The sequence below is a fragment of the Prinia subflava genome, chromosome 6, assembly GCF_021018805.1.
Source record: "Prinia subflava isolate CZ2003 ecotype Zambia chromosome 6, Cam_Psub_1.2, whole genome shotgun sequence".
NCBI lineage: Eukaryota > Metazoa > Chordata > Aves > Passeriformes > Cisticolidae > Prinia > Prinia subflava.
This window is the reverse complement of record NC_086252.1, coordinates 30,277,655-30,290,014: the sequence shown is the minus strand read 5'-3', so window position 1 is coordinate 30,290,014 and position 12,360 is coordinate 30,277,655. Positions and strand designations below refer to the sequence as shown.

The 12,360-nt window shown below is 46.5% G+C and overlaps 1 protein-coding gene across 1 annotated transcript; it reads left to right on the top strand.

The window, feature by feature from the left end:
- Positions 1-7,001: 7,001 nt before the first annotated feature.
- Positions 7,002-11,899, top strand: TMEM37 (transmembrane protein 37). The gene is made up of 2 exons (XM_063400927.1): positions 7,002-7,672; positions 8,512-11,899. The coding sequence occupies exons 1-2, from the start codon at positions 7,652-7,654 to the stop codon at positions 9,082-9,084; spliced, it is 594 nt and encodes a 197-aa protein (XP_063256997.1). The 5' UTR covers positions 7,002-7,651; the 3' UTR covers positions 9,085-11,899.
- The last annotated feature ends 461 nt before the right edge of the window (positions 11,900-12,360 follow it).

Below are 12,360 nucleotides of genomic sequence, written 5' to 3'. Positions count from 1 at the left end.
AAAATGTGACATTGAACTATTCCAGCATAGAGCATTTGAGAACGAAATCACAATCTTATATAGGAATAAGGAATATAATTCCTGCTGAACTGGCTAGCATCTGAATAGGTGAGGACTTCAAGCACTCTTCAGATAAACAATTGATTTAGAACTACATAGTGATGAAAACTCATCTGTCTAGGTAAATACAGTTTTGTAGCTAGTCATACATGGTGAGTAGTAGATTTAGAAATTATTTCACACACTTTCAAAAATTTTAACTTCCCCCTTACTACTTTTAATGGGAAATGCTCTTACAGCTGCTTTTAGTCCTTTAAAATGTATTAGGATAAAGAGATAAAAAAAAGGCAATTTGTTCTTTTTCTTGCTTGTTCTTCTGGGTAAGTAAAATAAGCATTTGGAGTTTTTTACCTGCTCTTGTATCCTCTGTTACTTGAGATTGTCTTAATTAAATTCACCTTGCCAAAGAGGGCTAAAAGCAGATGTTCACCACAAGAAATGCTTTTACCTCTTCTCTAGCCCTAAATTCTGCATCTTCCATAGCTCCATCTAGGCAGCTGTATTTTGTGAAGCTGGTTATCCTTGCAGGATTCTGCCAATCTTCGTCAGAACAGAGCTCAAACCAGCAAATGCTCCCATATTGCTCTTGTTTGCCTGGAAGCTGATGCACTGTGAGTATACTGTGCTTTGCCAGCATGCTTTCTGTCAAAACTGGTGTAGTCAGAATTTTTGACTGCTGAACTAGTGGAGTTCAGTCTAAAAGATGAGCTGCGAGTAGCAAATTCTATGTCCCAGTCCTCATTTGCATTAGTTTCCCCTGTGACAATTAATTGCTACAGTGCTGCTCTCCTTTGCTGTACTTCTAGTATTAGGAAAACATCACTTTGTACACAGTGCTTATCCCAAAGAGCTCCTAGCCAGGCTTACAAATAATGCTATTTGTCAAGTAATAGGAGTAACTGAGAATGCTACCTTGTATGTCTTTATTTGGTTACTTAATATTTTACTGTAGTAACACATTTCTGCTTGCAGCTTCACCATCCTTCAGAAAGTAACATAAGTGGTCTTACTATTTAGCTTGCCTTTTGGCAGTCAACTGTGTCTTTCAGGAGCAAGCTGAAAAATCCAAGATGTGGAAATAGCTCTGCAGTAAGTGGCTACAAAAGGCACGAAGGCAAAAGCAAAGGTACTGGTGGTGACTGCACACAGTGTTTGTGACAGGAAGCAGCAACACAAAATTTGGCTGGACGAGTAGTAGCTTGAGTTGAAATAGATTGAGAGTTGAAATAGACTGAGCTAAGGGGCGCGTTGTGGATGTCTAGCAGCAGGATGAATGTCTGTAAATGTGTAAGGGTGCTGGGCTGCCTGAAAGTGTTGCTGGCCTAGTGACCGCCTAGTGCTCACAGGTAAGGTGTGTGAGGCACCTGGGCTGCATAAATAACACTTGAGCAGCAGTGACAGCAGGGCAGTGGTGGTTTAAGGGCATCTGTAGATCTGTAGGTAGAGGTAATTGCTTTTATTAAACTAATAAGGTGGTAAAAATAGGCAACCATTGTTGTATACAGCCTTGAGATCAGAAAGAGAAGCAACAAGCCTCAAACCAAAATGTACTCCAGAGCCATTGCTCTGCATGCAGTAAGGTACTGCTGGTGGAGGTCCTGATGCTTTTGATGGCTGGGCAGTGCTGCAAAACAGGATTGTTCTGACACCCACTCAGGGAGTTGCTGCTATTTCCTCTTTGTTAGATCAAAGAAAGGCCAGCAACATCCTGATCCTGGCAGTGCTCGGGAAGGAGGAGAGACGTGCGCTGAAGCCAGCCCAGCACGCAGGAGGTCAGAGGCCAGCTGGCACACACACTCTCTGCTCTGCTCTGCTGAGCTTGCAGTGTGCAGGACGGAACCTGGACTTTGGATATGGCAATAATAAATGTTAACTCCTGTGTGTGATAAGACAGTGTTCCTTCCATTGCACTTCTGTGATTAGCTCTTGCACAGAGCAGCCCAGCTGATTGGCATCCACTGCAGCTAGAGATAAGAAAGGGGGTGATGTTTTCCTTCGAAATCTCTGATGGGATTTGCTTGCTTTTAACAAACATGTGAAGGTGCAACACTCCTAGCACAGACTTGACAAATCAGTATTGGTGTGTTGCTTAAGGCCCATAGCAGACTTTTCAACCTTGTGAAGTAAATTTTTCAGTATGGTTAAAACGCCCACCAAGGCTGACTGCACTGTGCAACCAACTCAAAATTCTTTAGTACTCGTTTGGAGTGATCCTGTTTCACTAGGAAAGCATTTTAACCTTTGAACTTATTTGACCCTGATGATACTGCTAAAAATAAATGACAATTGCATTTGCTGCTGCTCAAAATATTTGCTCCTCCCCATGAGGGTTCAGAGCAAACAGTATTGGGCAATACAACTTTGGCGTGAATTAGCCATCTAAGCCATCTTGTGAGATTTATTATAAATTTGGAGGACAAAAAAGAAAGTATATTTTGGTTTGGACAGTTTACTAAATACCACAACTGTCGCCTCAGAGGTAGGTTACAGTCTTGCAAGTTGTCAAAGCTGTATAGCAGTAAGAGAAGTTGATACTACATTGATATAAGATATTTGAGTGCATTCACAGTAATAAACTCAGAAGGGTAGAAGTTAATAGAATGAAAATAGAATCTCATTTTTTTCTCCTCCCCACTAGTCTTTGAAGTACCTTCCAATCTATGAATTAGCCAATCTTCAGCTGGTCACTTAAAGTGCAAATAACATCAATCTGTTACATGATCTCATCATTTAGAGAATGAACTTGTATTTCTTCTAGAACCAGAGTATCTGTGAAAGTTATACACAGCTTAGTTGTGTTATCTTTAGAACAGAGAATTCACCTGGAGTTTGACTGCAGTGATGTTTTAACTTTCATTCCCAGTTGCTCCCAGTACACATACATTTATGAGCTGCACCAAAAAAAGCATCACCACATGGTTTCTTTCCACACCTTGGAAAGAAAAACAATTATATTACTTGGCCAACACACCCAGGAGACACCTTGTTTGTCCCCACCAAAATGTGCAAGGGACCAACTTGTATTGTGTTCCCTAGAAGGCTGAGATCATGGTATGTCATCTCCTCCTAACAAACACTACTCCTCTGAGTAAGTTCTGAATCTGAGAGATGGACTCACCAGTTTAATATATTTGTCATTTTTAAATCCACTGATCTAACTTTTTACTGGGAGAAAAATTTGTATGTGACAGATGAGAAACTGAATTATTTCTCCCAACTTATGTAGTAATGAAATATAGACCAAAATTTTTTTAGTAATGCTAAAAGACTTAAAGTTGGGATGGTTTGGGGTTTTCCTCTTGAATGTATATTTCAAAGCAGAATTGTCAGAATGGTCAGACACAAATATTTTGAGCTATATCCTAAGCCAGTGTAACTATTGCCAGAGATCCTTGAAAAAGACTCAATCTGAAGCAGAACAAGTGAGCACCCAGTGTTGGATCTCTACAATGTGATGCTGAGGTAGGTCCAAAAACCCCAATTCTTTCTGGGGTAAAATATCTGCTTAAAATCTCTCTTCTTAGACGTAACTAAGGTGGGGGATAAAATCATTGTCATGGACTCCCATATTATCAGCATGTTTCTAACCCAGCTCTGGGTCCCTCAGCAGGTGCTGTTTGATGTGGGTGCTGTGTGTTACTGGGTACTATTGCCATGGGCAGCAGCCCAGGCCTCTCATGCACAGCAGCAGTGAGTGGCAGAGCCTGGGGCTGCAGGGACATGTGCTAGCCCCTGTCTGGTGGCCAGTCTGCCTTCCTGTGGCACAGCAGAGGTGTCTAGGCAGGAGGCAAAGTGAAACCATCTGGCCCAGGAGCTTTCTCCTCTTTACGTGCTTTTACATGCCAGGATGAGTTTGTCCGCTTGGCTGCAGCAGGATGGGAGGAAAATCCTGAGGTGAAGTAGTTGTGATAAGGGGCTGGTCTGAGCTGTGAGGGCCTTGGCATAACCCAAACCCCCTTTTGTTTGGTGCTGCTGCCTGGGGCACGATTCACCTAGGATGACTGCCTGTGTTCCCAGAAGCTGCTGGGCTTGAGCAGCTTGCCAGCAACTTGCTGACTTTTTGCCCCATTCCAGAAGCTCTGTTTCAGCCCAGCTAGGCTGAGCCCTGGATTTTCAGTCTACTACCAGGAAAAAGAGAAGGCAAGAGAACGGTGACAGGAGCCAGTTATCCTCTTCCTTCTTTCTCTTAACACTTTCTACATGCCCACTGCTTTAGAAGGATACAAAAAAAAATTAGTAACATTTTTCCCCCCATACAAACCTTGAACACCTCCTAAAGTCTCAGTCTGCAAGATACTCAAGATCTATTTGTACTAAGGATTGGATCCAATTCTCTCTGCAGAGACAACTTGAACTACGGACCTGACAAAAATGAGGGTTTAAATGCCTCATCAGGTGTGTGGGGCTATGCCAAGAATTAAAGATGTGATCAGTAAGAATTTTATTAAACAGAAAAATGCATTTATGGAATAACCAGCTTCAAGATCAGATTAAGCTGGATTGGTGGTGCCTCAGTCACTTGTGTTCTGCTTCACCTCTAGGTGATTTCACTTCACTGGGCAACTGTTCCCTAAGCCCCTGGTGCTGCTCAGATTTTGGACCTGAACCTTCTCCAGGCTTCTGCAGGAGAAAAGCTGGAACAGATTCTTCAGTGTTAAACTTTTCATGGTTTTAAATGAACCCAATGAACCTATTTCTGTGTTGTACAAGTCTCTGGTAATTTCCATTATTTGTGAACACATTTCCCCGAAAACTTTCTCTCCAGGGAAAGGATGTGAAATGCCTACTTAAACAATAGAGAAAAGGGACTTTCTAAACAAAATAATGAAACTGGCAGTATACCAAGAACTCTACATTAACACAACCAAAAATACTTCCAAGGTGCTTTAAAGGTCATTTATTCTGTTGTTATTATATAGGTGATGTATTTTTCAGACAAAAAATGGTTTTTCTTTTATGGCCCTGAGCTCTTCTTTATTGTAAAATACCATTTTCACATATGCCTTTCAAAAACAGTACAGAGGCATTTTCCCACCTTTTTTTTTTTTTCCTTTTAAAGTCAGATAATATATTTGGCTTGTTTTGTAATGAGATAATGACTCATTACCTTTGAAAAAGGTAATGAGTTCTCACAGGTTTTCTAAACCCAGACACTACCAGAAAGTATCTGTAGCCAGGCAAGCACAGAAATTAAGCACTCGCTGTTACAACCATCCTCTCTGGGTTGACAAAGAAAGTGACTTTGAAAGTGCCTATTCCATGCTGATTATAATTCCAAATCCACTTTCATTCTCGTTTATATTTGGAGAAACTAAATTAAATACAAAACATTAAGACAAATTCTTGTTTGCAGAAAAAGTACCATCCCCTACCCCCCCTTTTTCCTCAAAGAACAGTCTTGCCACATAACTATATATTTACTAAAGAATCCAAGTATGACAGGGGAATGACTTTGGTTTAAAAGTAACCACTTTAATTTCCTCATTCATCAAGGCTTTTTATGCATGTTTTTACTCATGTGAACCTTACCATGGGCTTTTACAGAAAAAAAATTATCTTGCTCAGCAGAATACCCCTCATCGTTAAAAGTTAAGATTTTTTAACTGCTGGAGTCGTTAGGATGCCTCAGATGTTTTAAATGCAGATCTATGCTTAATGATTTTGCTAATTGTGGGCCAAATTGCCTAATGCTTTGCAGGATTGAGCCAATGTTACAGAAAGCATAACTTAGGTGAGGTTTTTGCCAGATAAGAGTTGGTAATTTTGTCTGGTCCAAGCCTGCATTTGCTCAGCCTGGTTACATGCAAGCAGCATTTATTCAGCTCTTGCTACAAATGAGACAAGACCTGTTTGTGCTTTTCAAGCCAAAATACATATATATATTGTTGAATTTGGAACTTTGAGGTGCAAGGGTATAACAGCAAATGAATGCAATCAGTCTGCGCAATGCAATGCAGAAAAGCTGTTTAACCTGTGGAATAAAGAGCCCAGGATGTTCATAAAGTTCTTCTATCAACTGGTGAATCCCTAAGATGAAAGGGATGTTGCAAGCATCAAGTTTTCTAGCTTGGATAGCACATTCAGAAAACAAAATATGTTGCTGACTACAAACTCACAAAATAAGTTTTAACAACAGACCTTGCAAAAATTTGCCATGGGTTGCGAAAGAAGAAAATCTCAATTCTGTGTCTGATAGAAATATAATCTAACATTGTATACAACGTTGTAGAGAAACATTTAAACAAAAGATTCTGCAGGAGGAGAGAAATAAAAAGGTCAGCATTTATCATTAAAAGTATGAAAACTGAAGTAAATGTTGTTGAGAACACTCACTCTTGCTAGAAATAGTGTTACAGAAAACACCCCCAGACAGATCACAGCAGACATAAATGGTGTTTTAAAGGAAGCACAGTAAACCCTTATGAAATTGCATAGAGATTAAAATAATGAGACAATCTGTATAGACAGATGATTAGTACAGAAATGGAAGCTGCAAGAAGGGTGAAGTAACAATAAATTCTACCACCCTATATTGGAGAAGGAGATCCTTCCAACTCCTCTTTGCTAGAAAGGGAAGGGCCAAATTCTGACCCCTGTGAATATGAGGGAGACCCAGAACAACGACCCGTGGGGCTGTCCACTGGACCTCAGACTCTCTGCTGGAGTCAAAATCAGAATCTGGCAGTAAAACAACAATTTCTGATGACACAGCAACACTCAGCTTTCTTGAGCTTTTTAAAAGCTGTTTCAGACAAAAAAAAATGTAGGACAGTCAGTAATTCATTAGAGGATGGCAAAACATGAGTGAGAAAAAGAGCTAAGGCATAAAACTTTATGAGCAGAGAGGTTTTCGCTGACACACAGGTAGAAATAGGTAAGGTAGAGCAGGCTGGTCACAGATAAGAGCGTGCACACAGCCCAAGGTGCGAGGCCACGGCTGCACCGGAGCCGAACGGCTTGGGGAGCACAAACACCGGCGCAGTCACGGCGGGGAGGGCAGGACGGGGTGTTCCTGTACCCACAGGCGTCTCCGGGGCTGGGTGTCACCGCAGCCCATCACTGCAGCCCCGGAGACGCTCCAGGGGCTCCTGCGGCGTCCCGGGCGAGCGGGCAGGGCTGGGGCAGCCTCCCCGTCCTCCAGCGCTTGGCACCGGCGCTCCACCACAAACTGTTCCCGGCGGCAGGAACACACCTGGAGCCCTCCGGCAGCCGGTGGCACGGCAGGACCCGGGACGGGCCGAGGCTACAGCGCGGCAAGAGGCATCGCCACCGCCCGGGACACCTCCTGCCCGGCAGCCGCGCTCTACAGCGGCTCGGGCGAGTCCGTGCCCCGGGCCAGAGCAGCGCTGCCCCCCTCGCGGTGCCGGGCTGTGGGGGAGCAGCCCAATCCCCTCCTCTCCGCTCGACTCGGTTCGGTTCGGCCCAGCCCGGCTCCGCCCGTCGGGGCCGAGCTGCTGACTCAGCCGCGGGGGGGCCCGGAGGGCGCCCCGGCCCCGCGGGCGTGGCGGGCGGGGGGGGCTGCCCTCCGCCCTCCGGGGAGATAAAGAGCGGCGGCCGCAGCCCGCCCGCGTCTCTCGGCGCCGCCGGCAGCATGACGGCCATCGGGGCGCAGGTACGTCCGCCCTCCCTCCCGCCGCGGGGCCGCTGCCTCAGCCCGGCTCTGCACGGCCGGGGTCGCTCCCACCCTTCCCGGAGCAGCCCCGACCCTTCCCGGAGCGGCGGGGCGCAGCTCCCCGGGGATTCCCTTTCCCGCCTTCTCCGGCCGGCCGCAGCTCCCCGGGGCCGCGGCTCCCCCCGCCCGCCGCACGTGGCGCTCCGAGGGCGCTGGGGGCTCTCGGCTCGACCTTCCATTACACCTCGAGTCACTCGGAGGGTTTCACTGAGGGGGGAAATGCGTTGCCCACGCGGGTCCGCGGGGGCTGCAGCCGAAGATTCCTCCCCAGTCTCCGGGATAGCTGCACCGTGCGACCCCGGGGTGAGGACCGAGGTGCGGGCCGCTGCTGCTGCCGGCCGGAGGAGCAGAGACCGGCTGGCTGCAGCTCAGGAGGGCAGCGCTGGGAACTAGGAGCACCCCCAGCCCGCTGCTGCCGCCTCCCCCGGCCCAGCCACCGGCCTCCATCCTCCCAGGGGCCGGCGGCTTCCTCCAACCCTGCCACAGCAGGAGGCTGTGCTGCAAGACCCTGGGGCAGGGACTTGGTTCAGCCGAGAGCTTTTGTGATCCCGGTCCCAGGCCCTGACGTGGGAGCATTGTTTGTGCAGCCAGGGAACCGGGAGAGCTTCACCCACCCTTCCTTTCTCCTGTGTACAGCCTTCCCCTGCGAGAAGGGGTTTGATGTGCACAAGTAAATATTTTCAAATACAGAATCCCACAGCTTTGTCCCTCTGGCTTCATTTCAGCCTGAAGTAGCACCATTAACTCTGTTACATCTTTTCCTCACGCTCTCCTCTCAGGCGCAGCAGCTGCTGGCACACCGGAGACCGCGGAAATCCTTCTTTGAGACGCTCATCAGGAGCCTGATCATCCTGTGCGTGGCCATTGCCGTGGTCTTGTCGTCCATCTCTGTCTGCGATGGGCGCTGGCTCTTTGCGAGGGGGCAGCTCTTTGGACTGTGGCACTTCTGCACCGTTGGCAATGACAGTGTCCTGAGGTGTGTCACAGACCTCAGCCTAGCCCAGGTGGAGGGACTGAGAGTGGGCGTCATTCCCATCAGGAGCATGGTGGCCTTTGCTGTTGTGGTTGCCATCTTTGGGTTGGAGCTGCTGATGGTGTCCCAAGTCTGCGACGATGCCAATGCGAGGAGGAAATGGGCAATGGGCTCCGTTCTCATCCTCATCTCCTTTTTGCTGTCAGCCACTGGTGTTCTGAGCTTCTCCATCCTGGTGAAGGATCACCTCACCTTCACAGGCTTCACTCTGACATACTGGTGTGAGTTCGTTGCTGCCTTTCTCTTCTTCCTTAACGGAATCAGTGGACTTCACATCAACAGCCTCACACACCTCAGGAGCAGGGTAGGCAAAATCTAGGCACCAAGGATGTACCTCTGCCTTTGTGTAATCAGCTTTGCCAATTAGACTGGAAAAAAAGAGAGTCTAATGAAGTCTGAAAAGGATGCCCTGTCTTAATTTGTGTGCAAGGAGGGGAAGCATGAGTCAGTCTTGATGCCTGTAGAAGACATAAACACCCACTGGTCAGCATGGAGGGCTGTGCAACACCAGCCAAGCAGAGACGGACTGGCTGCTACTGCAATGTGGTTTTCTGGAGGAGTGGATTAAAGCAGAGGGTGTCCTGTTGAACGTGCAGAGATTTGGAATACTGCAATCTATCCCGTATGTTGATCTGAGGCTTGCACAACACCTGTACTGCTGTGGGTTTGGTGTTGCTGTCTTTTCCTCATATTCTGGAGACTGTGAAGAGTGTGATACAACTTCGGTGTGTCTCATGGGTTTGTTCTGGCTCAGGGACAGATGATTTCTGCCTGACCATGCTGACTGGTGTGGAGAATTGAAAATCTTCACGGGATCTTACTCCTTCATTTTTCTTTCAAAAGAGAAGGCACACAGAACTTGATCTGGTCACAGGTTTTGTTTCCTTCTGACACATTCTCTTTATCTGTTCTTTTCTGGGTCAGTTTTTTCGGGGACACTTCAGACAGAGGTGCTGACCTGGGGCCAGGGGTAGGTGTTGGGTGATGTAGGTGTACAGGGAAGGGATGTGATGCTTTCCTCAGGCAGCAGTGCATATCCCTGTGTTTGTGGCCTCTCCCCAGTGTCACCACTCTCCTGCCATCCCTGAAGGACATGTGCCAACTGGTCAACCAAACTGGCTCCCTCACAACCCTTGCAAAGTTTACAGTAACAGGGCATTGCTTTTGGTGGGGTTTTTTTGGGTTTGTTTTTGTTTTTGTTTTCTTTGTTTATTTGGGGCAAGAGGGACAAGTTCTGCAAAGGCTTTGTGGGGTGTTGTGGCTGGGCAGACCATGCAGAGACCACCATAGCTTCTGAGATGTGTTTTGGTTATCACGACTTCCACTGGGTCAGTGGAAAATCTGCTTATCCTGTAGTTGAGTCTCCTGTAGCATTTCTTATGGGAGGAGAAAGCCCTAGATCCTCCTGAGCTCCTTTTCTTCCTCTGACTAACAGCGAGCCTGGGAGGAGAAGCAGCCCATGATTGCCTAAGGAGGGGCTGATGGGTGCAGCTCTAATCTGTCACCACCAGTAGAAATGTTGAGAGACCTGGCCAAAATTATTATACTAAGGCAGGTCTTCCTTCTGCTAATGTCTTATTAAAGTCAGTTATTTAGAGTCAGGATCTCTAAAATTGCTACAGCTTCGAAGTTCTCCATGGTGTCTTATGTAAAAGGAGAGAAAACCTCATTTGTAGAGTAGATTGCCCTACATGTGTTCTCCCTGTCCAACACACAGCACACGATTGCTCACAGTTTAAAATGTCTTTGGAGTGTTTCAGGGTTTGTGGTTTACTGTTTGCTTTGTATCCACTGGTAAAGCCACTTATATCCTTGTTCTAGAACAAATGTTTCTACATGTTTTATCCCTATACCTTGTCTTTTGAGCAAGGTTTTAGTTTCCTGTGCAACAAGTTTGAAACAGTTTTTCACCTGAAACAATTGCATCCTAGCACGGAGGCCAAAAAGCCTGTGTAGGTGAGTCACAAATAAACAGTTTTGTCTTTAAGAGGTAAGGATCTTAAGCTGTGCCTGAGCTGAATGTGCCACACTTTGATGAATGTGCTCCTGTGGACTGGCTTGCTTTCAGGACGGTCTCCATTCCTTCTTGGACTTCTGTAACTTCTTAAGACAACACTCCTAGGCCCGTTTTGCAATGCAGGTTCAGACTTGGCTTGTTCTGGACAGTGCCAGTTGTACATCTGCATGTGAATCTGCTCATCTTTCTGTCAAGATGATGCTGAGCTGTGCTACCCAGACAGCTCCTGAAGCTCTTGTAATGTTTGGGGCTTTGTTGGGGTTTCTTGGCTCATTCTCAATGACAAGGAGTTGTGCCCTTAACTTGTCTCTGGAAAACTGCACTGTGACTGTCTGTGAAGGTGCTTTTGATTTGCTGAACAGCACTGTTGAAGACATCCTGCTGGGCTGAACTTGCAGATGCTTGTGTGAGCTGTTGACTTTAGCAGAGCCAACTAGGCAAAGAGACCCTGCAAGGTCTGGTCCCAAACTGTTGCATTTTGGTGTGACCAGGCATACCAGGAGTATCGTAACTAAGCAATGATGAAGTTGTGGTGCCCATGGATGCCTATGCCAGGCAGGACAGTTCCCCTAAGGGTGTCTGTGGCTTGTTTAGAAACATGAATGTAACTTCAGAGTGACACTTTGGTGACATCCAGACTTTGAAATCACTTCAGTGTGTACACTCCCTCATGCTCATGGGAGGCTGTGCCTCCATCCCTTTCCTTGGAAGGCAGCCATAGCCAGCCTGGGTTCCAGGCTGGTGCCTCCTGCTCGGCTCAGAGGGAGGCTGGACAATTGGCCATTCAGTTCACCCTAGACATGGTGCAATTGTGAATGATTTTAGGATGCCCTCTGCTAGCTGAAGAAGAGGCCTTTTGTTGGGGGTAGGGAATCCTCTGGGGAAAATAGAGTAACTTTTTTTTCCAAATGGTTTTGTGTAGTACTGCTCAACGTAATTACGCTGGGGAAAGAAGCATTTTGACAGCTAAATATTACAAAACAGAGTTGATTGTCTTGGAGACGTCCTTATATAGAGCAACCTTTGTGGCAGTGGGTCACTGTTAATTTTCTGAAGCCTGTGGAAGTGTTAAGCAATATTCCTGAAGTTTGTTAAATAAATTGATTTGAAATAAGAACTGTAATTCACTCTTTTTATCTTTAGATTTAAGGGGATGAGTGGGGTTTTACATAATCTCCCAGGCACCATTCCGTGTGTTTACCCAGCTAAACTGATGAAGAAATGACTTCTTGGTGTTCTGCCAAGCTCTGACCAAGGGAACTGAGGCCACTACATGCTCCCTTCTCCTTTTCCCTCCAGTGTGTCTGCACCAGCCCAAGAAGCCAGCACTGCTTTCTTGTCTTGCAAAACAAGAGGGGCAGTCAGCTGTGTTGCTTCGTGGGAATTTGAGATAACCTTGTAGGCGCTTTAATGATTTCCTGCTGCTGCATGTGCTCTGTTTACCAGCTAAAGAGCTCTTTCCTGTGTCCTTCACCTTCCTGTTCCCACACTGCACCCCGTGTCAGAAGCATCCTTGCTCTTTAACTCAGCTCTCATTGTTTGGCTTGCAAGAAGTGGTATCTCAATACAAAGGTATTA

Excerpts from the sequence above, each read along its gene's own strand:
- TMEM37 (XM_063400927.1), top strand. The coding sequence starts at position 7,652 with ATGACGGCCATCGGGGCGCAG. Across the intron at positions 7,673-8,511 it reads TGACGGCCATCGGGGCGCAG|GCGCAGCAGCTGCTGGCACA; the intron begins GTACGTCCGCCC and ends CTCTCCTCTCAG.